The sequence below is a fragment of the Acanthopagrus latus genome, chromosome 10 (genome assembly GCF_904848185.1).
Source record: "Acanthopagrus latus isolate v.2019 chromosome 10, fAcaLat1.1, whole genome shotgun sequence".
In the NCBI taxonomy this organism is placed as follows: Eukaryota; Metazoa; Chordata; class Actinopteri; order Spariformes; family Sparidae; genus Acanthopagrus; species Acanthopagrus latus.
In genome coordinates this window covers 21,234,415-21,262,251 of record NC_051048.1, presented here as the reverse complement: position 1 = coordinate 21,262,251, position 27,837 = coordinate 21,234,415, and the positions used below count along the sequence as shown (strand labels likewise).

The 27,837-nt window shown below is 45.4% G+C and overlaps 1 protein-coding gene across 9 annotated transcripts in view; it reads right to left on the bottom strand.

Annotated features, from left to right (window-relative positions):
- Positions 1–25,821, bottom strand: part of LOC119027076 (nuclear factor 1 B-type-like) — a 68,086-nt gene extending 42,265 nt beyond the window's left edge. For 3 of the 9 annotated variants that reach the window (XM_037111916.1, XM_037111923.1, XM_037111917.1), the window contains exons 1-2: positions 23,811–23,837; positions 20,705–21,236 (exon numbers count right to left, since the gene is read on the bottom strand). In XM_037111916.1, coding sequence (XP_036967811.1) covers positions 20,705–21,236; positions 23,811–23,837 — 559 coding nt within the window. Of the gene's footprint in view, positions 1–20,308; positions 20,577–20,704; positions 21,237–23,810; positions 24,359–25,462 lie in introns of those variants that run through there. The other 6 variants (XM_037111922.1, XM_037111921.1, XM_037111925.1 and 3 more) reach the window with 5 other exon arrangements.
- Between the last annotated feature and the right edge of the window lie 2,016 nt (positions 25,822–27,837).

Genomic DNA, 27,837 nt, shown 5'->3' with positions numbered 1-27,837 from the left:
CTCCTGGCACGCATCTACATATATACATCTCTACTTTCCTATGTTTTTCTAATCCTCCTGAGGGCCTGTCGGAGTGACTGTGCATAGAGAAAACAGTATCTATTGCCTGACACTGACGGCACGACGGGATCATTGCATTTGCAGCCCTCATAAGGTTGGCAGCCCTGCAGAAACACTTCCCATTTGCGGCGCGGGGCTTGGTCCAAGCCACTTGAACTTGGCAGGGCGTACCTGGAACAGCCTACCCGTAGGACTGCCACAGACTCTCCCCCTCAGCCAAGGCAGGAGGCCTCACTGTACAGCTGATGTCAGACACACCTCCAGAAAAACTGGCTGCAGCTGACTTCCAGGTATTTATCAAGGAAGGAGGAACTGATCAGTCGTAATCAACTGCTCCATGTTGAGCTGGTCGAACTGCTTTCTTTCAGCAAGTATTTTTAATTAACTAAGACATGTTGACTGTGTGGGTGGAGCTCAGTACTTGTAGTTTCATATATCTGTTTATAACTAGCAGGAAAGAAGTTGTACAAGAAGTACACACAGCATAGAGGCTTCAGTTCCTTCCACAAAGGACAGAATTGTGCATACAAGGTGACTTTTTTTTTTTTTTTTATCAATTGAGAGAGAATTACACAGATCATATGACACCATATGGAATTCTTTTTACACATAATGTATTTCCTTTGCAGGCGCTGTGAAAGGCGAGGCCTACAGGGAGTCCTCTTTAGGAGGAGGGGAGGAGGAAAAAAAAGCTGTATGTATGGTGAGGAGGGAGGTGGGGGTGGTGGGTGGGGGGGGGTCGAGGGGTTTAGTGGGGCGGTCCAAGCACGCTCAGCGAAAATATGCCTCATGCACTCGTTGAACTTGGGGGCCTGCGCGGGCTTCTCTCAAGGTTACAGGAGAGGCCTGTGCAGAGTGCAGCAGGAGAAAGAAAGCATGCAGCAGCAGTCCACACGCAACACGCTTCCCACTTGACTCGCTTTTCTTGCTGCTTTCACTGTGACAAACGCTTTATTTTTTCAGTTGCCCATAGATGCTCTAAAGTCTAATAAAAGAAAACATAACATTTTATGGATGCAGCTAACAGTGTGCCTAATAACACGTTCAGCGTCTGCACCTCTCTGAGTCGTACTGCGGGCGGCTGTTGCTCAGATAACAGAAGCAGCAAGCGATCGCCTTTGACACCAGGTTTCCTTCCCTCCTCGGAGCCTGCCGGGACCTGGGCCATGTATCCGCTGCCGCACCCCTGAGCCCTCCACCACACAAAGGTAGGAAGCGGCGGCCGGAGCAGGGCGCATTGTGGCGAGGCCACTAAATCACCTCTCGTTTTATCCACCGCTATTTACGCACGTTTCACCAGAGGAAGCCATAAAGACAACAAGGCCTAGTAAATACATCTGAGGACTTGCTGGGAAGAAGGGACGACGGGCTATTAGCTAATTGAATGATACGGAGAGTTTGGATTCACAGGTTTGAGAGATGATACGGCAAGATTTAGAGAGTTGCTGATTCAGCAGCATAACCTCTGAGGTCATAGTTGGTCGCCATGTGTGGCGTAAATGTAACGCATCTTGTACTGGTCATTATTGTACACCTGAAACTTCACTCACTGTGAATATTATCTGGTGTCTTTGCTCTTCTCTGACCATAAACTGACGAGCTTCACTGTCATCACTGGCTCTGGGGAACATTTTGTTCTGATTCACCATTTTCTGACATTTAACAGATCAAACAACAACCAGAAAATAACCAGCCGCCCTTCACACTCCAGACTTTGACACTGTCTCACATAAGTCTAGCAACAGTCAATTTATAATATCAAATACAAATATAAAAATATCATTCACGGCCATAAATCACTTCAGTGCTCAGTAATGTCTAATGTGATGGTATGCAGCATCGAGGAGTGTAAAATCAACATGTCAGAGAAGAATGTAAACACGTCTCTTGTGCCGGAACAACAACTTGCGTCTGACTTCACCCTGACAGAGAGGGGTCAGAGGGCAATAGGTAGTAAACACTCAGCCGAAGGAATTGGTCACTTTGCCTTTCCCCAAGAATTAGCAGGCCATTAGCACCTCGTAAAAAAGGGCCACGTCTGTGCTTTACAACAGATTAGGCCCTGCGTTCATACAAACAGCCCCGCAAAGTAATCCAACGCTACGGAAAACCAGCGTATGTAAAAAGTTAAAAGCCTCAGAGGAATTACGCCAGCATAGCTTTCTTCAATGCACAGATATCACTTTGATATAAGCGCATTAAAAAGGAGCAGAAACATTTCTTCACAGCTCGTCTCGGCTAATTTTCCAAAAAAGAAAACAAATTAGCATAAGATGAAGTGGGTCATTCTCATGTCTTGATTAAAGTAGGCCTCAGCTTTGCCCAAGTGGCCAAGCAGCAGACTGCAAGTTCAGCTCTGGGCACTGAAGGCCTTATCGGGCCCCTTTTTTTTTCGTAAACAAGAGGGGGAGGGGGAAAATAGCCCCCGTCGAACATGATAAAGAGAGCATCAAAGCAGCTATAGAGGCGAATCAGTCGGAGCATTAGGAGCCACTTGGGGTTGGCAACGTGATGGCTTAGATGTCACTGGAGAACATCTTCGTGGACGTAAAGCGGGGCAAACAAATTAAGAGGGATGAGCTCGCACTTGGTGGATTAGTTTTAGATTTATGGAGGCAACTTGGAGCCGATGCAGAGCAGAGAGAAAACAAGGCTGTCAAAGCTGTGAAGACATCCTCATAGTTAGAGCGGCTCATAAATTACTGCAGTTAAAGGACGCAACAATAAGACTTGTAAGAGGAGGATCTGTGGTGCGCTACAAACCGGCTCGACTTATTAATGAAGAACCTCATTTCCCTTAGTTAACCTTGGCAACGATAGTACAGTCTGTTCTGTAAAGTCAACTGTAAGGGTATGACAGTGTGTGTGTGTGTGTGTGTGTGTGTGTGTGTGTGTGTGTGTGTGTGTGTGCTGATAGCAGGTTATGTATGCTGAGCAGTAGCCCTGCGGCAAACACTGGCTCTCTACAGCACTTCATAAAACAGGGGTGTGTTGCAGGTGCTGTGGAGGAACCTATAGATTACACTGCAACTGTAAAAAGGCCATCGTGTGTGTTTACGTCAACTCGGAGCAAGTTCATCCTCTCAGACAGAAGACTGGAACAATACTGCCAAACATTTGAGCGTCTTGATGATTTCAGCCGTTGAGTTTCACTCCTGGCTGCAGGGACTAACACAGCGCCGGCTCCTGAACGGCCCAAGACGCTCCGCAACCCAAATGTGAGACGATGGGAAATGTGCACGCGAGGGTATTTTTAGGCCGATGCAATTTCTCTGTGACACATTTACTGCGAAGGACCTCAAGAGTGATAACATGCGCACACACCGCACTGCGCCGAGGAGAGTGACAGCGATACTCGGGAGCCACAGGAGAGCCGTAATGCCAAGAAGACGTCCTTCGAGTGCAGCCCCCTGTATAATCCCACAACCTACTTTATGGGGAACGCTCCCCTGTTTAGCTGATGTGCGGATCATTAATCACATTTCATATCAAAGGCCTATCCCTTGCCTCATTCCCGAAACTCAAAGCTATGTATGTCAGATATTCCTCAAGCTATTCAAACTTTCCACAATCAATTATCCAGAGAAACAAGCCGGTTAAAGAGTTTAAATGTGTGTTTTTGAAAAATCATTCAAAGCTTTTTCAGCTGAAGTACCTCCACCCTTGTGTTTCTGCGCTACCGACTGCAATGTCTGAAAATACACTTATGAAAGGAGCTTGCCAACGTCATTAAAGGAGTAAAAAGTCTGATGGTTTTAACTTCATTTTAACCAATGCCACTTAAAGCCAAGCTCTCAAAGTTCTCGCTCAGCACGCAGAACTGGCACTTCAGACATGAAAGGGCAGCTGCGACGTTTGGTTTACATTATATCTTAGTGGTTTCCACATTGTGGCCAGGGGATAAGCATCAGGAGAGGTTTATCTCTGTCACAGTGCTCTATGGAATATGTAAACACTATGTGTAATCAGCGCTGCAGTGAAATGGAGTGCAGGGGTTGTGTGTGGGAAAGTGGAGTGCTTTAGGAATAAGCCGCCATCTTACTCCTTGAGCTCGAGGAAAGATAAGACATTGGAGGCAAATCTGGGGAACCTCTAAGTCTATATGCTGTTTTTTTGTTGTATACATTTCTTTTTTTCAGTGAGAATAAGAAAATGACAGTATAAATAAATCGACAGATGCCTGTTTCGTCTCGTGCAGGCAGTATATTTGGTGACTAAGGTGCAGACCTTCACTCCAGATCTCCTCCATCTCTTGGCTGAACTGTCAGCCTGCCATTGTCTCCGTCATCCCACCTTTTTGTGGAGGACGGGCACTCGTTTTGGATGAAGAGCCTGTTCTCTCCGTCTAGAGCCCAAGTTTTAATATGGTGTCCAATCAAAAGTGATTAAGCATCGCAGAGCACAAACAATGCCGGCCCCTAAATCTCTGTGAACCCTCTTTCACTGGAGCGAATGAAAGAGCACTCTGTCTGCGGCAGCAGATGACAGACGTGCGCTTGAAGATAAGTCTTCTCCATGAGCTCTTATCCTACCAACACCCGCCGTCGGGCCAAATAAAGAAATAAAGAAATAGATTACAAAATGCCAGAGACAACAGAACGGGAGTCCACCTTGAAGGCATCAGTGGGGAAGTGATGGATTGCTTGTATACGTCCCTTTTTACAGCCAAGTGCCTTGAGGTGCTCCCTAAAACCAGCAGCAGCACACAGGACAGAGTCAGACACATATGAGCGTATGAACACAGCGTCCAGTAATAAAATCAACCAGCTGCCTCAAAGTCCAGCATCTTTCACATGAGAGAGAATTATTTCCAAAAAGCAAAACTTGGCAAAATGTCCCACAAATCATCGTGTCTCGCACATAAATTACCAACAATCACAAAGCTTGATGTATGCTGCATGTAACGCAATACCCTGAACAAATGCATTTGATGCATGTGGTGCCTTCAAGTCATACAGAAGCATGAAGATACAGGGGGAGCTGGATACGGGGGGCGGCTAACTAACGTCCAGAGAAGTAAGACTGTTCTTACTGAGCAGGAGTAGTGTTGCTGCTTACGATGACACGGTGGGAGCACACATGCTTCATCATTAATACAATATGAACGTGTGACAGTTTTGCAGAAATACATGTTTTCAGTACACGTAATGGAATCTCACATGTTAGATGCTATATTGGACCGGGGCGAAGATGATGTTCTTTATAAAACTTATCATATAATTCTATAAATTCAGCTTCTAAGCTATGAACATATCACAGCGTCCAGACGGCAGTGTGAAGGATTCAGTAACCACACACACATGCAGACACACGCAAAGTCGAAACAGATCGAAGCAGACGAACGTCATCAGCGGGAGGTCATGAGAGGGAGGAGCTGGCGCTATGACAACAAGACATCAGCCGTCTGCAGCCTGCTGCCGTCAACAAGTCAGCATGAGCACAACCATCTGACCGGGCTTTCCTCACACTGCCCCGATACACGCAGCCAAAACTAGCTATTGCTGCTGCTGCTGCTGCTGCTGGCTCCTGCTTTCAATTTCACTAGAGTGGGCCGAGTAATGGCTTCAGCGTTTTGTGGTCTGCCGACACATATGGTCCGTGTAGCGATCCGGTCCTGTGCACCCCCCCTCCCGTCCATCGATCGCTCTGGGACATGCGGGGAGATACGGGCAGAGAGGGAGGCAGACACGGCCCCAGGGCCCGGCCACAGTTATCGGGAGGTGTGTATGGGTCTTGTTATGACTGCCATGAGAATCGGGCTCCGTTGGGCTACCGCTGCAATCAGTGTGACGCCGCAGAGTTTGGAATCAACCAAAGAGTGCTTGGTCATTCAAACCAGCGAGGTTCAGGCACTCTGGCAATAAAATGCGTTGGAGTTAAAGTACCCAAAGTCCTGTTATCTTCACACAGCTACACAAGTCCAGCACTTAAATTTGAGCTGATATCTACAGTATGTTATATTGATTTTCTGATGGTAGGAAGAGTCTTTGGATCGTTGGTTGCCCAAAAGGCTTTGACCAAGTGTGATGAGCCGTTTTTACGTTTCTTTGACATTTTATAGACTAAACGATTGAGTAGCAGATTTATCCAGAATGAAAATACCCATTAGTTGCAGCCTTAGTTGGGATCAGGGTAGAACGGCTTCAGCATCTTTCCCGTGGACACTTTGACAATCGACCACGTGAGGATTCGAACCCAGACCTGAGATCAGATGGGGTGAAAGGCTGGCCTTCCATCAACAGCCTCCAAAAAGAAACTGGCAATAGAAATGCCCGCATTAACCTTTCTTTATCACTTACGTCACCGCTAATGCCATTACTGGTCGTTAGGCTACTGCTGCCCCTATCTGGCTGCTTGACCTAGATAAAAGGTTATTTGCTCAAGTCACAGAGGCGGCTCCTTTGGCTCGCCCTTGTTGGGTTTCCTTATCTGGGATTGTCTGGACAAATCTTGGACACAAAGCGCCCATTTTGTGCTCCTCTCTGGAGATCCTGTTACAGTGTTCCAGACACGACGCGGTCCGCCAGCGGTGCCTCTGGGAGCACAGCGTTTGGCGGCACGGCGCGATTAGGTGCTTCCACGACTTCAAGCATATGATACATGTGCACTCCTCTTACGTCTGCGAGCGCGCTATTGTGCCACGCTGGTGTAAAATGATCGGCGAGGGGGGTCAAATGATGTCATGCTGCGAGAATTCAGATATAGCAACCCTCCCCATCCCCGTTTCCAAGCAAAGAAAAATACAAAAGTGGATCCAACAGAGCTCCAGGAATCCCCAAAGTCAAGCTCTGCTCGAGCACCGTCTGCATGTTACTGCTTGAGATCACTAAATCATTTTCATGTACATTTTCTGGAAAGTTCGAGCTAGGATTCAAAACATGTTGCATAATGTTCCTTGAACTCAGGTAGGAAGAGAAAATAATATCAAGTAGCTGCTTGTCGCTGGTACTCACGGTAATAACTAACCGTCTCCACCAAACAACATACATGCTGGCAGGCGTGTGGATACGGCGGCCTTGAGGTTGATCTAGTGGCCTTATTCCTCCTGTGCTTTACAAGGACAAAGTACAACTAAAAGAGCGAGCAGGAGGCAGCGAGAAGGAGGGAAACCGAGAGAGAAAAGAGTAGTGTTCGCTGACCTCATTCTGACAACAAGCCCGGGAAGAGCCTTTCCCTGGAACCGTTTCGCAATAGCACTGTTGTTTATACAGGTGGCGGGTGAGTCGAGCAAGATATGCAGAGAGCATGCATTTTGCAACACCTCGTTATGAATACTAAACACATGCAGCATGTCAAATCACACAGACGCACACACGCACACACACACACAGGCACTTCATCCCTCGTCCAAAGTGTAGCCTGAGTTTCGACTTAGTTGTGACATTTGCAGCCAATGCGTCAGTTTGCAGGCTGCGGCCAATTCGTCCCTCTCTTGTTTGAATTTCAAAGTCAAGTTCCTTTACGCGATCCAAGTGCTGTCAAACACTACTATCCTCGGGTGTCGTCCAGTGAGTGCTCGCCTCCTCGAACGGAGGCCTCTGGTTGGCTCGTGTGTTTGGCTGCGGGGCCGTCTCCTGCAACAACATCCACTTGGCCAGAGTTCAACCCACGTGGAAGGCTACAATAGCCCAAAGGTGGCTGCCCAGACCATTGTTTATGCAACAGCAGCACACTGCAGCCAGGTTAAAGACGGTGGAGGAATATGTGAGGCTGCTGCCTGCAAACCAGTTACGCTCTCTGTTAGTCTTCCCTGTACAAATGTTTTACTTTAAACCAGAGAAAGTCGGCACCTTAACCGTTTAACTTTTAAGGGACACTGTGTAGATTTTCAAACTAGAAAGGTGGCAGGGTCCGCCAAATATAAACAAACAGTATGAAAAATTGTCTTGTCCTTTAAGGTCAGTTTGTTTATTCAAATCACTCACAAAGGAACAGGAAAGTTTGTTCATTTGGTTCGTTTAGGAATAAAAAAATCAGTTGATAAAGATTTTGCTTTTCTCCCAAAATCTACATAGTGCACCTTTAATGATATTGTATAAATGAAGAGATTTTCATGCTGTTATTTTACAACAGTTAAGGTCTGAACACCAACAAATGCACAAGTTACTGTAGCACCAGTGTTGTTTCCCCACTAACCAGCGAGGTGAGCCAAATTCATCACTTTACAGAGATGTAAAAAAAAAAGATCCACAACAGCTGTTTGGTAAACATACCAAAGTAATTGTTCCAAATGCCGTACTTTAACGCAGATTAAATGCAATTAGAGGCTGTTTATCTAACCACAACAAGTCTCTCTGCCAAAAGAAAAACCTCTGTCATTGTTTCTAGCAGTTATGCTCAGAGGCATTACAGCTGGGAGTAGGGTGACTTTTTTTTTTTTTCAAAGTAGCTTCCTCATGAGCAGGAAGGAACTTTTATACACAAACAAAGCGTATGCTCATTGCATAGGAAGACTATAGGGGTGGAAAAAAACGGTTGGTTGGCTAAGGCAAGGGTCTTCTGAGGTGAATACGAAGAATTTAGGTCAGTGCAGCCGAGACATTTAACCAGCTCAAGCCGCTGCAGCCTGGGTGGAAATAGCACGGGAGGCCAGCGAGAGGGAAACCAGTGCGTCACAGCTCCCGGCCCGATTCCAGGCTCCCCCCGACGCAAACAAGAGCCATAACTTCCCTAATGATCCCAGATCATGTACGCCTCGGACGCGCTCCACCAATGGGGTGCGCTTCCTCTTCACCTCTGACCTCGGAGTGGGTGTGCCCACCGTTGACTCTGCATGAAGTTCAGAACATGAAGGCGCGGTGCGGAGTGCGGAGGGATGAATGATCGGCCATCTATTAGGTTTGAATGTTCCCATTGTGTGGAATCTTTAATCCGAGCGTGTTACAGAATCTTACTGCAACACTCGCACAATCTGGAAAAGTCCCACTTTAAGAGCCGACAAATCTCTTAATATCTTTAATATTTGCCAAATCTTGATAATCTGACACTTACTCGCTTTTATTTTCCGTCGCCCCGTCACACACAATTGCACCGTTATTCAAACGTCTAACACCACACACACACACACACACACGCACACACGCATTGTAAACAGTCTTTATTGAGACGTGAGTGCTTGTATAAACATAGCCGAGCCCTATTGAGGGTCCGGGGCCGGGTCGAACAATAAGAGGGGGAAAGTTGCTGGACGTTCCTCACAGACGGTGTGTACAAAATCCAATTATCAGAGCCACGGCATTAACATTCCAGCAGTCTGGCAGGTGACGGCTCCGTCTTTCAGCCCCCCTCCGCCCGCTTACACCACCAGCATGGGATAGAGCCGCCCGGCAGCACCTCCACAATACACACACATGCGGCCCTCTTCAGCTCCCCCCTTTCCTACGATCCCCCCCCCCAAAGTATTGAGACATATATAGAGGGAAGAAGGCAAAGAGTGGGGGGGCGGCTGGGTTGTGGGGGGGCGGGGGGTCCACCAGCGACACTGGTCTTTTCTTCAGGAGATCAGCGCGACCGCCCTAGCAGGCAGTATCAGTCAATGGGGCATTCTTCTCCTCTCTGTCTCTGGGTGAGAATATGCTGATCGCTGATAACATTGCTTTGATTGCCATAATGGGGAAACCACTTTTTTGTTTTTGAGCGTTTGCCTCTAAAACAGTGCGCGCTTTGTCCGCCACCGGGGTGACGTCCGCGGCATACAAGATGTCCATTAAAAAAAGCTTTAACCGTAAAACAAAAACAATGTTGTTGTTCTTGGCTGCGAGAACGAGTTGATACAGGCTTAAAATAAAGTCTGCAGCTACGTGGCCCGACGTGACAAACCCAGAGACCAGCAGCATGAAAAACCCTCCAACAACCAAAACACCTACAAAATGAAACTTTAAAGTCGGTTTCTTTCTTATAACTCTCGCTGAGCCATAAACTCCCTGGTGTCTTCAAGCAGGCCATCATGCCATCATTAACAATTGTTCTTTACATACAGTACATATAGTCCTTATCACTATGAGCTGTGGTGTACGTGATAGGGTGCATGTGATATGCAACGCCTCTGCCCGGCGTCCCGGCCTGTACCCTTGTCAGGTCCTATATATAAACTTACATCTGGCCCCCATTCTGCTCTTTCCATCATGTCATCTTCCAGAGAAGGCTGTGAGGGATACATTACTGTGCACTCAGAGTGGGAGTATTACTGAATGTTCGTTATGGATGAAGTACTTTTTCATTTTCTTCATCTAAAAAACGCCCGTCAGAGTCTCCAGATTGCTTGTTTTGTCCAGCCAACACGCTTAAACTCAACCGTATTTCATTTATAATGATATAAAAACAGAAAGAAAGAGTTGTAACATTTAATAATGTTGGTTCATTTCAAGATAATGTTTGCTGTTCCCATCTTTTTAAAGTACTCCAGTATTTTATTACCTCTCTTTAAAAAAACACCTTGACGGTTTTCAATTCTAGCTCAGCGTTTTGGTTCCACCTGCCCTCTTCTCACAACAGTAACTAAGAATTCCTCTTTGTGTCCTCGTCCTCTGCTCCCACTCTCCCCTCTCAGTGTTCCACGTCCTCCTCAGTGGCAAGATGTTAGTCGAGTGTCTTGTGGTTTTCTCCACCCTCACCAGACGGCCTGCGTGCGCTTAATTATTCTTGGATGGCGGATAAAAAAAAAAAAGTGAGAGTTCTTTCTTTCTTTCTTTTTTTTTTCATTAGCTCAGCAGCGGTTTCCCATTCATAATAGTTGGCACTGGTTTCACAGTGGCTGCCAGAGATCACACCCCAACCATTTTCATTTTCCTTCATCCATTTGTTTCATTCATGTCATAGATTTGGCAGCGGCCCGCGTCGTTTTCCTGATGGCCGCCGACCCTTCAACACCCTTCTTTTGAGTCCCGAACTCCCGTTTGTGGCTTTGTTTTGTGCCAGAGTGAAGTAAAAATGTGGAAACAACAAATCACACTGGTTCGCATCCAAGTGACTTCCGTTTGAAAATTACAGTATTTCACTTTTGGAATTATTAATTGTAATCTAAAACTGAACCAAAGACGCTCTTAGCAGGGCCATGTGGAGCGCTGCTGACACGTTTTTGGATGGAGCGACAGACTTCACACATTGAAACTTTTCCTGGGAAAGTGGATGGATTTTGTTTGTGTATGTGAGTAGCAGTGTTGGGATAAATCCAAAGTTTAAAAAAGAACCATTAAGTAAAGTGTGTGGGCAGCCTCGTGTAGTATATTATCCTATAAGACTGCGGAGGTAGTGAATGCACTGTGTAAAGCACTCACCCCACACTTTAAGTGCATTACACAGTGCATTCAGCTATCTGAGGCCCCAAGAAACAGCAGTTTATCATCATACAACTGCTGGAACTCTGCCCACTGACAGGAAAAGCTATATCACACACACACACACACACACACACACATATTTAAACACAGGGCTCCCACCCACCCGTTCAGCAACCACTTTGCTAAAGCCATCAACTGCAGCTGCGTGCATGTATTTTAATGTATGCACGCGAGCTGAAAACACGTGAGTTCGTATGTGCATGTGAGCGCACGAGTCCAAACACTCAGACGTACTGTACACACAGCGCGTTCTCTCAGTTCTGCAACCCAATCCCAGAGAACTCCAAAGTGTCAAATAAAACCCAGGCTCTCCTGCATCGTTCCCCCAACATGGAAACAAACAAGATGGCTACCGTGTTTCTGGCCCGAGCGGGCCTCGCGGTGCTCACCAGCTCCCATCTGAATGGAGTTAGAGGCCGGCTAACAGGAGTGCAGAGGAGAAGAGTCTCCTGGGGCAGTTGGCTCGGCAAGCGGGACCAGAGGATGGCTGCACCGTGGATTAGGGCCCCACAGTGGTCCATTGTTAATTGGGCGCCATGTGTGAAAGCTACAGAGAGATTAGTTTGTACAGCTGCTGCCATTTGTCATAACTGCCCTTAACAAGACACACATGGCAGCCCGAGCTACAGCCAGAGGTTTTACAGAAAAAGGGGAGAAAAAAAATGTCTGGTGAGCGTCTAATAGTTTGTGAAACAGACCTGCATAAGCAGATGAAGATGTTCCTGGGAAACACCACACAGACTCAGCTGGGATCCCATATGAGACGATGAGTCTGAGCATTACTCATTTAGCCATCTGTAGGTCAGCTAGGGTCATTATCATAACTGCTCAAAAAGCTATGTAAAGCCTGCAGAAATCCCACGCCACAGGTTGCAAACAATTCTGTGAAAACAATGAGGAGAGATCAGCGATTACATCACGGCTCTAATGGGCAAATCTCAAATTAAACAGGGTCTGTGTTTTATTACAGCCCGATGACCTCTTGTTAGCTAAATGAGCTTGGAAATGTAGGCTACACCATGAGGCTTTGGGGAGGGATGGTGGAGCAGAGTTATTTTTTGGTAAGAATCTGCAGTGTAATTGTGGGTTGTAGGTCTGCGCACATGTTGGAGGCCTAATTACAATCTTGACTTGGTAAATCCGGAACAAGCTTTTAAAGCGCGCTCACTTTCAGTTTTTGCCCGACAGATCTAGAGCATGGTTGCTATTGAGAAGTTGCGGCTCATTGAATCTAAATGCAGGCTTTGCAGCTCAAGTGCAGGTGAGCAACAGCCTGATATGTGTGTGTGTGTGTGTGTGTGTGTGCAGTGAATGAGTTCATGCACATGTATATGGGCGTGTGAGTGCGAGCATGTGTCCCTGCTTGTGCATTTTTTTGTGCCTGCATATAAAAAAAAAAAAAAATTGGACGAGTTTTCTCAAAGTCAGTGCAGCTGAATGACCAGCTGGAGGCTTGTGCCAGCAGAGAGAAGGAGCCAATTTAAGAAAAATTCAAGATATCTGGAGCCAGATCATGGAAACAAGCCCTGTTCTTCCCCAGTAGAAATAATGGGCTTCATTAACCATCCCGTTAGCGCTGCGGCGGCACCGGACTAGCTTGTTCCTAACACGAAGTAGTCGCACGGTGGCCAAACACTTTCATCATCACTAACCCACTGACTCAGTGTTTCCAACTGGTTCACAAATGTTCCTTACATCTACTGAAACTTTTGGCAAAAGGAAATAATTCAAGTATTTGATGGTAGTGTCTAAAATTTTCCTTTCCAGAAATTGGCAAAGCTTGGTGCTTGTTTTAGAGTAGAGCTAAATCGATTAGTCGAGAGGGAAGAAAATAATTGCTTTTTGTTTTGGTAACCAATTTAATCATTTCAGTCTTTTTTTTTTTTCAAGCAAAAAGTCAAATATCAGCTGGTTCTATTAGAAATATCATTAGCACTACATCTAGCAGAAAATCAAGTTTGGTCCTATTGTTCACTTTAATCATGTACGGCACCACCGCTCAAAGATGTCTGTCTGTAATAAATGACTGAATGTTTTGCCAGCTAAAAATGTAAATGAGTTCTTTTCCTACGCTCCTCGCCTTGCCTGCTGTTCTAAAACCTTTCTTGCTATATGGGTCAATAAAAACAAACGACCACAATGGGGGCTGTCTTGTTTATTACATTGATTTTTTTTTTGATTTTTTTTTGCAGATGAAGAGTTGGTTCCTAAATTTGGGAGCTTTTTTGAGACGTGAACCTGACATATGTGAGGGAGGAGTGGAAGCTCTTTGGCTAGTTTTGACAACTCAATGGGGCGCTGATGAATCCGTCCCAAGCAGGCCATTCCCAAGCCCCAGACACCATATCCCCTCTTTGACCCGCTGCACTGACATTAGAAAGAAATCCTCTGGGGATTCGCCCCCCCAAACCCCAAACAGCAACATGCCCACCCAAAAGTACATTTTGCACAGCGGTTGCGATGGCAGGCCTTTCTTTTTCTGTCCCGCTCAGGTCTTGTCGAGCCGTCACAGTGATGGGCCGTACTGTACCGCCAGACAAAAGAAGAGACAACCATCACTCTGGGCCACTGATCGGCCCTGTCTGGACTGAAAAGACTTTGATGGGGTAAAGCAGGGTGGGGGGTGCTCCACAGAGAAGTTAGTGTCTCCTGGGCAACCACTCTGATTGTCTGCCCCTGCCTAAAGTTCCCCATCACACCCCACCTACTACCCCTCTCCCCTTCATTGGTTGTTCACAAGGCTCCTTCCTGCGTATAGGCGACTGGCTTTTGCATGAAAGTCTCAGTCTGGTACTTAAGGAGTGCTTTTCTCCGGGCTGACTTGAACAAATGCAAGGATCAAAAAAACGTCTTCACGTGAATGCTGAGGCCTCTCGGTTTTTTGTTTTTTTTTCTCGTCTCTGAACTTTATTATTCCTCTTTCCACCACAGCGTTTGAGTCTAACATGAGCAGTTTAACGGGGCAAGTGGACAACAGGAAGTTTTTTTTTTTAAGCAGATCCACTCCTATGATGGCGAAGGAGAGAGGGCAGCCATTGGACGGAGAAACTCAGGCAGCAGGGAGGGCCTGCTTTGTAAGGCAGGACAGTGAGGTACAGTGTAGTGCCTGGGATAGGGGGTGAATGTACCCATTTGTCTTCATTTGGGAGGACCGGCAGACAGGGTGGGGGTGGGGAATCTATCCGGGAGGAGTGGGAGGTGCCGGTCCTCCAGTCAAGTGGCCTCGGGGGGATTTGAAATGCATTTGGGGTCCTCCCCAAAAGCCTGGGAAAGTGTGGTGAAGCTGAGATCTTAACCATAGACTAATGACACATACTGCACTCCTTAACCAAGTGTGGCCACAGACGCAAAACTAAGTCTCCTGCTGAATTACACGAGAAAAGCCCTTTCAACACAATGTCTGCGCTTTAGAATACCAAAGAAAGGCATCCGTCCCATTTTTTTGACGGATGCAATGGTGCAAACTGTGGCACAAGCAAATTAAACACAGTGTAGCGGAGAAAAAGAGGGAGTTGTAAATTTGGTTGAGAAAGAAGGCATCCACATTTCTCAGTGGCCTCTGCTCCGAGTTGCCTTGTTTCCATGGAGATTTATGTACACATGGCACACAAAAGAGGGCTAAGGAGGTAACATGGCCTGTTTAAGCCTTGAGGTATTTGCTCGAGCAAAACCCTGCTGCTAATAACACAAGCTCCATACTGAGCCAGGCAACCTGGCAGCGCTGCACACAGGTTAGTGTTTGAGAAAGAGCAGGCGGGGGGAAGAAGGCAGAGGAAAGTCAGATGGAGATCACAACCGAGCAAAGATCCTGGAGAGGGCGGAAAGACATTAAGGGAGAAAGAAAGTGAGCAAGGAGGAAAGAAAGAAGGAAGGAAGGAAGACAAAAGAGGCAAGAAAGAAAGCAAAGAAAGAAAGAAAGAAAAAGAAAGAAAGAGCACTGCAAAACATAAATAGCTCCCGGGTTAAGAGAAAAAGGATCGGGAAGACATTTAGTGGGAAGCGGAAATCAATAAGGCAAGCGGTGAAGCTGGGAGGGAGTTCTAAGTGGATTAGATTGAGAGAATGTGTTCGATAGGTTATGGCTCTGAGAGAGAGGTAGCCAGACACCGCAGGCTCTATTGCATACTAATAAGGAAGCCAGAGTGGAAGCTAAGAACAGGGTTGTGCAGTTCACGCTGAAGAGTTTTTCTATATGGCTCTGGAGTCATCGGTTAAGGTTTTTCCCAGCATTTGTATTTTACGCCCTTGCTGATTTTCTTCTGAACGTTCGCTGTTAAAATTCATGTCCAAAAATAAAATCCCACACAACTTCCAAACAACCATTCTTGAGACTTTTTTCCCCCCCGCACATCATTCTCGCCAGGAAAACTTGAAACTTGGATATCTTGCCTTAACTCAAAAAAAAAAAAAAGGAAGACAAACAGTAGTGTCCTTAACGCTGTCTGCTTACAACAACTTTTGTTTCACACTTCTGGCATAAACCCAGACACCCTTTCTCTGGCCAAGCGCCTGGGCCTGGGACAGCTGTCATGGTCGGAGACTCGGGCTTGAGAGAAAGCCAAGGAGCGAGAAAAGAAAAGAGAGGCTGGGAGAGAGAAGGAGTGAGAGAGTCATTTGGCCGGGGCAGCGTGCCGCAGGGGTGATTCCTGATGGCAGAGGAGGATAAGGGGATGAAGGGAGGGAGGGATGGATGTTGTGCTTAGTCACAGACCTCCACTGTGACCCAGAAGGTCAGGCCTCCGCACTGGCCGCCTGACCAAAGCCTTCGGAGGCAGCCGGGCGGAAAACAAGATGCAAACAGCCACCCCACGCAGTGTGGTGAGCAGGCAGTGACCAGCCTTGAAGATAGGGACCGGCCAGAATACCCAGCCTGAGGGCCTGGAGGAGGTGGGGTGAGGAGGTGTGGGGAGTCAGTGGTACCTACTCCCCCTCACTTAGGCCAGTGAACCAAGGGACCACCAGCCAGACCAGAAGTAGGTGGCGGGGGAGTGAAGACAACCAGTTGCCAAGAGACCACCAGTGATCCCGCGACCGCCGCAGTTTGACCCCGATTGAGGAGGTCAACGAGGGGGGCTCACGAGCAGCTCCCCCCAGCCTCCCCTGACCGACAGCCACCCCCCCAGGGCAAAAAGTCTTCCTCCTCCACGTGCCCTGGGCCTGAAAACGGCGCGTTTCCACTGATCTGTTTTGCTCAATTAAACTTCAGAGGACACCCTGCCACATCTCTCTGCAGAGGTCGTGACCCGGGGGCAGAGGTTAAGTCTGGCGCTCGTAAAACAAGGTCTCCATTAACATGGCGGCACGTATTCGGAGGTAATCCATCCGTTTCTACAAACTAACGTGACAGTGAGGAAAAAAAAAAGAAAATGTTAACGTTACTGGGAGAGGAAAAAAAAAAGCCAAGGTAATGATGTTTTATGGCTGCGTTAACTTCCAGGAACACAGTAATGGGAAGTCTGCTCGACCTGCTTTCAGCTCCCATCAGACGACCTGAGTGAGGAAATCCACCGACAACTACAGCTGCAACGATTCACCGTTTTATAGATTGTCAACTATGAATCAATCACCAACTATTCTGATAATCAATTGATCAGTCTGAGTAAAAATTCTCCTGATTCCAGCTTCTGAAATGTGACTTTTTTCAGATTCCTTTCCTCGACATCGACGGAGGACATCGGAGGATTATCTTGGGAAAGACTGATCGACATTTATGTATATATTTAGACCAAACAAATAATCAATCAGTCAAGATATAATTAACAGATTAATCAACAATAAAAATATTTCTAAGTTGCAGCCCGACTGACAACTGATGCTCAGAATAATTTTAAATATTTTAACTGTTAGTGAAATGTTTAACATTGACCAACACTCACACACATATTTTTAAATTATTTTACCTTCTAATTCCATCACTTGTGCACGTTAGTGTTGAGAACGAGACATTTATATGTGCTGCGTCGAGTCCTTTCGGTGACTATAACAGCCACATTCCTGTGTTTGTTGAGGAAATAGTGACGAGCAGCGAAACAAAACCAAATACAAATGAGGCCTGCAGTATTCCAACATGTCCTGACGTGACGGATGTCTACATGCCTTGTTGCAACTATTCCAACAAGCTGTCAAACTGGATATGTAAAATATGAATCCAGGTGGGGGCAGGCGATGATTCAAAGAAAGAAAAAAAGAATTGCACTTCTTTTTATCAGATGGAGATGAAACAGTGCACCGGAGTACAACAGCAGTGTGTGTGTGTGTGTGTGTGTGTGTGTGAGAAGCCAGGGCCCTGTATTGAACGCGGCCTGCCAGTTGGCACAATGGATGCCACAACCCCCACTCCCAGCCCCCAGCCTACTTCCCAGCGGGCATTCATCTGGGCATGCACATGGGTGCTGCAGCCCTGCCTGGCTAAACGCGTCTGTGCCCCAGAACAAGGGGGCTGAGTGCCCTCTCTAAATTCACCCGCCGCACTCGTTGCCAACCCGCCGACCTTTCTCAGGCAGCGACCCACCGGATTCAAAAGCAAATACGCTGTGAACTTATTGATTTTTGCCACAAAACATAACCGGGAAAAAAAGAAAATACTGTTGAGTTTTAAAAAAACGGCAGGAACATACTTCACGCAGCAGAAGTGAGTTGCTGGCAGGTAGCAGGACAGAGAGAACAATATTAAAAGCACAGTCCAGACCCCCTTTTTTTTTTTTTTTTTTTTTTTTTTTTCAGCAGTTTGCACAAACACCAGATTCTGTTCCAGTCAGAGCCGTTTGCTAGTTTCTTTGTGTTTGATTGTATGTTTGTTTGTTTCGTGCAGTTGCAGCAGAACAAAGGCAGCGGCTTCCATTCTGCCACTGTCAAAAAACTTTCCAACGTGCCCACTGCATTGCGGATGCCAACCAACGAATCAAAGGCACGCTGCAAGCAGACAAAGAGGGTTTGATGCCAACCTCCAAACCTCTAACAACCATTACTGGTGATTTGCCTGCCTCCCTGGCACGGTGCAAAACAAAATGGCGCCGCACCGCACGCTACCACAATATGGCTGCATTGTCTGGAGATGGGCACTGCTTGGTAACTTGAAGAAAAGGAAAAAGACGCTTTCGCTCGCAAAAAAACGAAAAAGGAGGGAAAAAAGCACGCCCGTCTCTGTGATCCCGGCAGAAGAATTCTATTTTGTATTTGCCAAAGTTTCAACTCAGAAAATTTGAGGAGAACGGCGAATAATCGCTCTGATCCGCAATGCGACGTCGCATCCAAGTGAACTTAATTCTCCGGCGAAAGAGAACATTATGTTCAGCGTTTATTCTAAACAATAAAATTCATCTTCTTGCCAACATTTCACTCTTCCCCCATAGCGGACACATTCCCCTGAAATAATAGCTGATGTTACACCATCCGTAATGTGAAACACAAGCACTAACATATCTAAATGGTGCGTTGTGGAAAAAAAAAAAAAAAAAAAGCAGCACTATGCCGCTCTCGGGTTGGTACTGAACAGTTAAAAATGCAGCAGATGCAAACTAGAGGAGCGGTGGCATCCTACAAAAGACACAAAAGAGGGTCTGATGCCAACCCCGGTGCCAGTGGCAACCATTATTGTCTGTGTGCTGTGCCTTCTGCTTTCCCTGGCACTTATCAAACACAAAATGGCGCTCAGGGTTTGATGATAATGAGCTAGCTATACCACCATTTCTCCCCCAATAGCAAAGTATCGCTGGTTTATTCGGTGTTGCTGCAGTGGATTTAATACGGGGGAATTTCAGCAGGGAATACTATAGGGGGGGATTCCTGTGGTGTGAGCAGATAAAGGGAGGAAGTTCAAAACTGTGAGAGACTCAGAATGACTGAAATTTAATTAGAAACAGTAACAAGCACATTTTGTAGGAGACAGAACATTTCAGTTTGAAGGTTAAGAGGTTAAAATCTGAAAAAAAAAAAAGGATGAATAAGAATAAAAAATAGCACGTCGACCTGAGGAGTATTTTTTTGTGCTGAACTTGGAAATTGTCTTTCCTTAATGAATGTTTCCCTTCTCCTTAAATCTAATAATGATTGAGCTTCAGAAGTTTTGTTTCTGTCACCAAATTCGCTTCTTCCAATTTACAGTAAAGAACACAGATAATCCACGGCAGAACTTCCTGTCACACATTTGGGCTAAAATTCTGTTTTGGACATCAGCTTGAATGTTTCAGTGACTGCCGGTTATTTTATTTTTTTTAGTGTGCAGCATTATTTTGGTTGTACAGCACTGAGGAAAATAAATTATGATGATTCAAATCTGGGGGAAAAAAAAATCACGCATGTTTTGAAACCTTCTCCAGCACCTGTCCACAAAATTTCTCAAACTCTAATTTCGCACAGTGGATGGAAAAAAAAGAAAAGCCTGATTCGGTCTCTGCATCGAGCGCCGCCGCCGTGTCCGCAAAAGGCTTAAAGAAAGCAGCTTTTCAGGGCGTTAAGAAAAGACAGAGGTTTGTATTTCAGCACAAACACCATCACACATCACACGCTGGAATTATAACGGACACAATCTCTCATACGGAACTGAACTGAACATTTCTGTCCTTACTGTGACTTACTCACAGCAACACGTTTATTACATCTATTTATTTTTTAAATTGCGCTAACGTGATTATTGAGGTTTGAAAATTACATACTGTTACATTACAAAAAACAGAGTATGAATGTGGATTAAGAGCATGATTTTTTTTTTTATAAAACAAACATAACATTAGTTAAAAAAATAAAAATACTGTGAATAAACACACAAACAAACTGTAACACCAGAGCCGGAATAACAAACGCTTTACTGGTACTTGGTAAGAGAAAAATGAACTACTGGTGGGTTCATTATAATTTAAATCGTCTGTATAACTTCAACAATTGTCACAACTTAATATCCAGGCAAACAGAATGAGTGCACAGTGTGTGTGTGTGTGTGTGTGTGTGTGTGTGTGTGTGTGAGATAATAAATACCCCGTCTGAATTACAGTAACTGGATAATTACTGAACATGAGTGGAACCCATTTAAAACATGTTCTACGTTTAATTCAGATCACAGATGGTCTTCTTGGTTTCATACCGAGTCGTTCTCGAGGCGTGTACGTTACTGACCAGCCAGTTTCTTTATGTTTATTTGTCTGGCGAGCGACGTGATGATCTCAGCCAGTCTCCGCACGGCTGCCAAAAAGTAACACATGTGACCCTTGACCTCGCCAAGCCATCATTCACACATGCGCATTAGCTCACACACACACACACACACACACACACACACACACACACACACAGTGTGAGTTTGAACCTACCTTGGTCCTGGACATAGTATGCTAGAAACAAGTCCAGCTCCTTGACCGATACTGTTATGTGGTGTGGCTGGACACAAAGTGCTGGGTTGGTGCAATGTGGAGACTTGACGAGGCGCTCCCCGTCTGTACTTTCCAGAGGGATGCCTTTGAAGAGGATGACCATCACCAGGTCCAGACGCCAAACTTTGTCGGCCTGCCGCAAACAGTCGATCCGGCGGATCTTGCCCTTCTGGTCCGGGTTGGACAGCACGCAGCACGGGTGCTTCTTGCCCGTCACACTCAGGACAAAGTCCTCCCGGTACTCCTGCCGAATGTCCTTACGCAGCTTGGCCAGCAGCCTGGATGCCCATTTCTGCTTGACCTCGGGCTTCTCGCTCAGGAGCTCGTCTTTCACCGCGCGCTCCTCGTCCTTGGACATCCGCTTCTCGTGCTTCTTGAAGTACTTGCGTTTTCTGGCCTGGAGGTTGAACCATGTGTAGGCGATGGCACGGACGTGAGGGAGAAGTGCCTCGATGAAGGGATGAAATTCATCCTGGAGCATCCGAAGGAACATAGCGAGGAGAGAGGAGAGAGAAGGAGGGAGATATAATCAGAAACTCATGGAGAAGAAATATGGGTTTAGTCAGCTACTAATCTGTGGCAGAAGGGAAGTCAGACCACAAATAAACAATTCCTCATAATCAGTCACATAATTTCTTATTGGCACTTTCAACAGTGGTTTCTCTTCACATAGCGACTCTGGGTTTACCATCCTAGATGTCTCTGGGCAGACTGCAGGTATGACAAGGACATTCCACTGTTTATATCAACTGCCAGCACTACAATAGCAGCAGGCCCGGTGACTGAACGCATTCTCTGCTCTGGTTTCCCCGAGCATGCTCTGAGCGGGACTCCTGCTACAGCGAGCATGCGCCCCACACAGTTGCATTTCTCTTATCAAACTACCCGCATTCCAACGTGAACTTATCCCACAGTCACGAAGAGGATGGAGGATGAGCTGAGCGGCCAAGTGGGAGAAAAATATAGGAAGCAGGAGATTCGCTCGTCTCCTGGCACGAACGTGGTGCGTTCAAAATGCATTAAAAAAAACACAAGCAGGGGAGGAAGGCGGCGTGTCAAACGGAGCAAAGGGTATTTACTTAGGTCGAGTTAAGACTCGATTTGAAGTTCATGCCAGATGATTTAAGGTGTTGAGGTGAACACAAAGACTTACACTCACTCAGCTTCATTCCAAAAACATGAGGACAGACAGAGAAGTTAAAACCACGGCCTGCTCTGAACATTTGCAATCTCTATTCTATTTTTTTTTTTTTGTAAAGTTTGACTCAAAAATATTTTTGGAATAATTATCAAAGACTCTGATTAATATTTATTTATAGTAATTTTACATTTTGATACGGGTTATCTGTTGTATTCTGCAGTTAAAGACACATTATCATTCATTCTAAACAACAGAAATTTCTCCAAATGTGAGGCAAAAAAAAGAAAACTTTCTCAATCCGCGTTTGACAGAAATTCTCTTCACCCTCACGAAAAGGAAAAAGCGAAACATTTCTAGATCAACCCAGCAGATTCACTGAACTCCGGGCGAATTATAATAATCTCTAAATGCTCGTTGTCTGTAGGTGAAGGAATGCACAAGGTGGTGCGGATGATTTAGAAGTCAGGAAAAATTACAGGAGCTCCGAGTGACAGGTGGAAACATCAACTTATCTTTGTTTTAGGTCGTTAAAATGTCAAATTTAATAAGTGTGAGCGGGCCCCTTTTTTTTCGAGTGGGCTTTTGAAGAGTTAAACCACATATTGTTCTTTTTGTAGGCAGCCAGGCAGGGAGGCAGGCTGCATGGGAAACCACAGACATCCACTCCCTATCTGTGCCGGCCGCTGGTGCTCCTCTGAGAAGCCACATTTCTGCTCCGCATGTTCGGACCAATAAAACTCTGCTCCAGTGTGATAAATTCAAATTATAATCATTTACAATACGGCACAAATAAACATTTTACTCTCTACATATTCTGGTCTTGAATTGTAATACATTTACTATGAACACCACAGATCTGATACGTATTCATCGTCTTTTTGGGAGGTAAAACAATAAATAAAATAAATTCCGAACTCCTTTAAATGTCATCTCCTCACCATAACGCTGCCAATTAAACTGACAAACGTAACAAGTAAATGCTAGTAAATGTGCTCGGCAGCAACTGTTACTGAAATCCTTCTCACTTCTGTTTTCCGGCTCAAAAACACTTTAAATATTCTGTTAATTTTTTTTTTTTATTTCAACCAGACTACAGCCAAGCGCTGTAAAGATAAATGACTTGGCCGGGGCCTGTGCAGTGCACTTCAGCTGGGGCCATAAAAGCACAATCCTCTTAAGTACAAACTAAACCACATCTCAGTCAATCACTTACTTATGCCAAGTAAAATATAAACAGTAAAACTGAGTCAGCCAAAACAGTCAGCCACTCTGTCCAACCGCTGAATCAACCTTATCGCCCGTTTGATCTTCCTACAGTGAAAGTGGCTTTATCTTCTTCCAACTTCACTTCCCTGAAGTATAGGGGTTTTACTCTAAATAAAAAATATACACGTGGAGGGAAAATATAAACAGCACGAGCAAGGCTGGGGAGTGTGTGTGTGTGAGTGTGTGTGTGTGAGAGAGAGAATGTGTGTGTGAGAGAGGTTACTGGAGGACGCAAATAACCTAATTAAACTTGACACAAGATGAGAATACCTGTGCCAATTGCGCACAAGATTATAAAGATGGAGCGAGATCTTTTAAAAAATCATCTTTACGCACAACTTTACGCACACGAAGAACGCGTAAAGTTTGGCACTTCAGTGACTCTAACCGATTTTTCGTTAAAAGAAAAAAAAAATCACCACAATTGTGTCATAAATTTGCGCATTTCTGATCAAGTATTGAAGTATTTCTAACTCTTTTTTTTTTTTTTTTTTTTTACCTAAAAGGCTGCCTTTGTGAATTATGAAAGTATTTCCCGTGCACACAACTTTTCAATCCAACTCGTCTGTGGCAATTTTCTCACAAATATGCAAATCATGGCAATTAAATGTGCGTTTAAAAAAAGAGAGACACAAATACCTGAGTGAGACAAATTGGAGAATACATGACGAGACGGCTCACACACACACGCACAACGTGAATGCACTTGGACTGATTCCTCTGATCACTTTATCGCGCCATTCCTGGGGCCGACGTGCGCCGTGCGAGACCGTGGAGCAGCTATCCGCGTAAAAAAAAAACAATGCGAGGTTATCCAAGAACATCCATGAATTCGTGCGATCCAAAGATTGTCGTCTCCGCAGTGGAAAGGAGATTTTTACGCAGAGTTTTAAGTTGTCGTGCACTTTCTGCAGATTCTACTCGCGGAGCCGGTGCGAGCTGCTGCTGCTGCTGCTGCTGCTGCTGCTGCTGCGTACTCCTCTACTACATGGGGCTCTGTGCGCGTCACGGTGCTCTGAGATCTCGTTCATAAAAGCATCGTGGGGAGCTTCAGAGGGCGCCGAGTGTGTGATGTTCGCCCCTGCTTTCACCAAACTTGATATGAAATCGACCGGTGCACCTTCGGTCCTGCGCGATTCCAGCAAATCAGACCCAACTTTTTCCCCCTTTTTTTTTTCTTTCACCCACGTAATTACACAGTCACACTCCTCCTCCTCCTCCTCCTCCTCCTCCTCCTGCAAACACACAGCCCCTATCCACCATCCAGCACCTTCTCCTCCTCCTCCTCCTCCTCAGCTTTCTGAAAACATTTACGGCCTCACTCCAGATTTTTTTTTTAATATATATATATTAGCTTCAGGGACTTTGGAGCACAGCCTCGGTCACATACAGACGGAAAAGGGGAAATTTCCCCCCGCAGATCTGGCAACCTTCACACTCTCCCCCCCAGCCGAACCCCGTGTCAACAACATGCGCTTCACTGTACTTATTTCCCAGTTCAGACCATCCAACAAAGCGCCTTCACTGAGCAGTTAAACCAAAAATTCAGGTGGTTTGTTGCTTGACAGTCGCTTTCCAGCAGAGGAAACCGACACGAGCTCCATCAGGAACGTCTTTAAAAGTTCCCAAAAGAATTAATAAGGACACAAACAGTATGTAAGGGAGACATTAAGGAGCATTTTCTATTTGGCCCCCCAGCTGAGGGGAAGAATGAGCCCGACAGGTAAAACTGACACCTCGCGTAGAAAGTTGGCCGCGTTACGCACACTTTTTAAAAAAGGGGGATTTTTTTTGTTTATAATTTCACATTTTTAAATGCTGCCAGTGAGCCGAATAACTGGCCTCCACCTGGACACTTGAATTATCTCTTTAATAAAAGTGTTTAAACACCCCCGGCTCAGCTAAAGTGTGCCTCGCGTAGAAATGACTGGAAGTTAAAGCGAGTTTGTTGCTGCAGCGCGTGAGTCTGTGTGTGTCTGTGTGTGTTTGTGTGTCCAACAGAGCTGTCAGCAGTCCACATAGAGTTCATTTGCCAAATTAAGGGGAATGGGATGTTAACATAGGCTGCCGGAGAACCCGTGCCAAGTTTGGTCCGATGTTTGGCCCGACCGTGCCAGTGTTGTGGTCCGTGTTACTCCTCCACACTCCTCCTCTCCCCCGGAGCGGACAGCACCAGCGCGACTCAGTCAAACACTATCACATTTGTCTTGTTTTCTTTTATATATATGTATATAAATAACAGTCGGCATCATCACAACATTTGACAGCAATAATAATCCATGTTCACGTACCATCGCACTGTACTGCATGGATTAATGGGGGATCCTGGAGCCTGGGGTTGAAACACACAAGCCGGTAGCTTCACATTTCTCACGTTCAACTTTGTGCTTTGGAGCTTTTCTCTTTTCTCTCGCAGCACAAAAAAAAAAAAGAAAAAAAAAAGTCAACACCGGAAGACAATTCTCTGCAGATAGCGGCGAACAGAAGTTTGGAGCACCTCGCGTTTTTTTTCTCTCTCTCTCTTTTTTTTGTCTTCCTTCCTCTTCAAGTCTTACTTTTTTTGGATCGGGTTTTTTGGGGTTGTTCAGTGAAGTTGAACGCGATCCAGAAGAGGCTGAGTTTTCGGCACTGGGCTGGTCTCCGCCTTCACTTTCACTGTCTGACTGACTGACTGCCGCCCTCCGGCTCTCCGCCGCGCACCGGCAAGCTGGACACCACCTGACCACGGCGGCTTCCGGCGCGACTCCTTCAAAATAATGTAGCGATTCTTCTTCCAGTTTTGGAGTGCGTTGACTCACGAATAAATAGCACGGGCACTTTTTGCATGAAAGTTACGTACATCTTTTTAATTTATTTATTTGGTCGTTCTGTTATTATCACTAATAATTGTTTATCTATTTTATATTTTGTTATTTATGTATACATATTATTTATTATTTGTTCTGCTCATGATTTACCTGTTTGATATCATTATCATATTAACTGATAATGAAAAAGTATGAAGAAAAAAAAATAAAATACAATAAAATACAATTCACAAAAAAATACAAAATATAGCTAAACTACTACGTCAGTATATATGGCGCTAATGTTGTTGATATAGTTAATTATTTGTGGATTAACTCAGTTACATCAGAATTATTTTATTTATTTATAATCCTCTAAACGCGACAACGTCTCGCTCTTATTTTGAAAGGATCTCCCCGGTGACGCTCCGTCTGTCTCTCCGCAGCTTGACGCAGCTTTTTTTTTTTTTCGTAACAGTGCACTCAGCCTGGCCTCTGATTGGTCGGACGCGGTGGCCCCGGGACTCTCTACCCTGGGCCCCTCACTTCCGCTCCTCTGACGTGCTGTGCGGGTCTCTTGACGGAGCAGAGCCGCTGCCGGACACCCAGACATCCTGGAAGTCACCACACCGCAGTAATCACTGTGGCACAAATAACTATTACAATAACTATAACAATAATAATAACAATAACAATAATAATAATAATGCTAATAAAGTAGTACCATTATCTCAATAATATTTATTAAATTGTGTCATAGAATAGCAACAAAAACAGCTATAAACCCACAAAATAAACTTAATTAATATTCCAGTATGTCATGTCATCAGTGCTGTTATGAGCTCGTTAAGACAGAAGAACAGCAGTGCAGTGGTGCTAAAAGTGACTCACACAGTGGTTAACATGGTATTATAATGCTGCGTCTGCAGCTGATTGGCTGTTTTTTTTTAAGAAGGTTAATGTTGCTCTGATTAATCATCCGCTAGCTGCTCGTTACTGTGTGTGCCAGTGATCACTGCGGGACTTTGTGACGTGAATGGGCAGTCTGACAATATTCACACAACATTCAGTGTTGTCATGTCTCACACACACACACACACACACACACACACACACACACACACACACAGATATGATTCACTACTAAAACCAGTTCAGTCAGCTGATGTAGAGATGGTTTTATGCTCCTGATGGCTTGCTGTCGGTGTGTTGATGCATGATGTGGTAGCCTTGAAGAAAACCTCTCTGCTGACTTGAATAGATCTTTATCTTTTCTCTCTATCACGCCTTTAAAAACACTGAGTTAAATCTCTGCTAAATGGAGGTTTCAAGCACACTCCATAACACTTTATCTTTATTTACACTCACATTGCTCTGTATTTTTATTTCTCTCCCCAGAAAGTTTTACTTTCACCTCTTAATTTCTGTAAATGAGTGCTTTAATGAAATGCTGGATCTTCATCGCACAGCCTGACTCTAAACTCTCCCTCCATTAAAATCCAGCATGACATCCCTGCACACACAGCAGGAGCCTGCACACACTCGAGCCCCTCCAATGTGGACCTACCGCCCCCATGTGGCCGCAGACACAACCGACACCTGCCTGTGTGCTGGTGCCACACAAGCCAGCAGGACATTTAAATATATTAAACTGAAGACTGGCACAGATAACAGGGTTATAATAATCACTGGATAATAAAAGAAGACAGGCTCAGATACTCTGAAGGTCCTTATAATAACACAGAGTTATCCTTCTCCTCTGAGAACCGCTTGGTGTAGAAAAACAAATATATTCCTGAGTTTGTTTTCGTACCACATTCATAATGTAAATCTTAAGATGATTTCCCTTTAACGATGAGTCTGTTGTGTTAAAGCGTCCC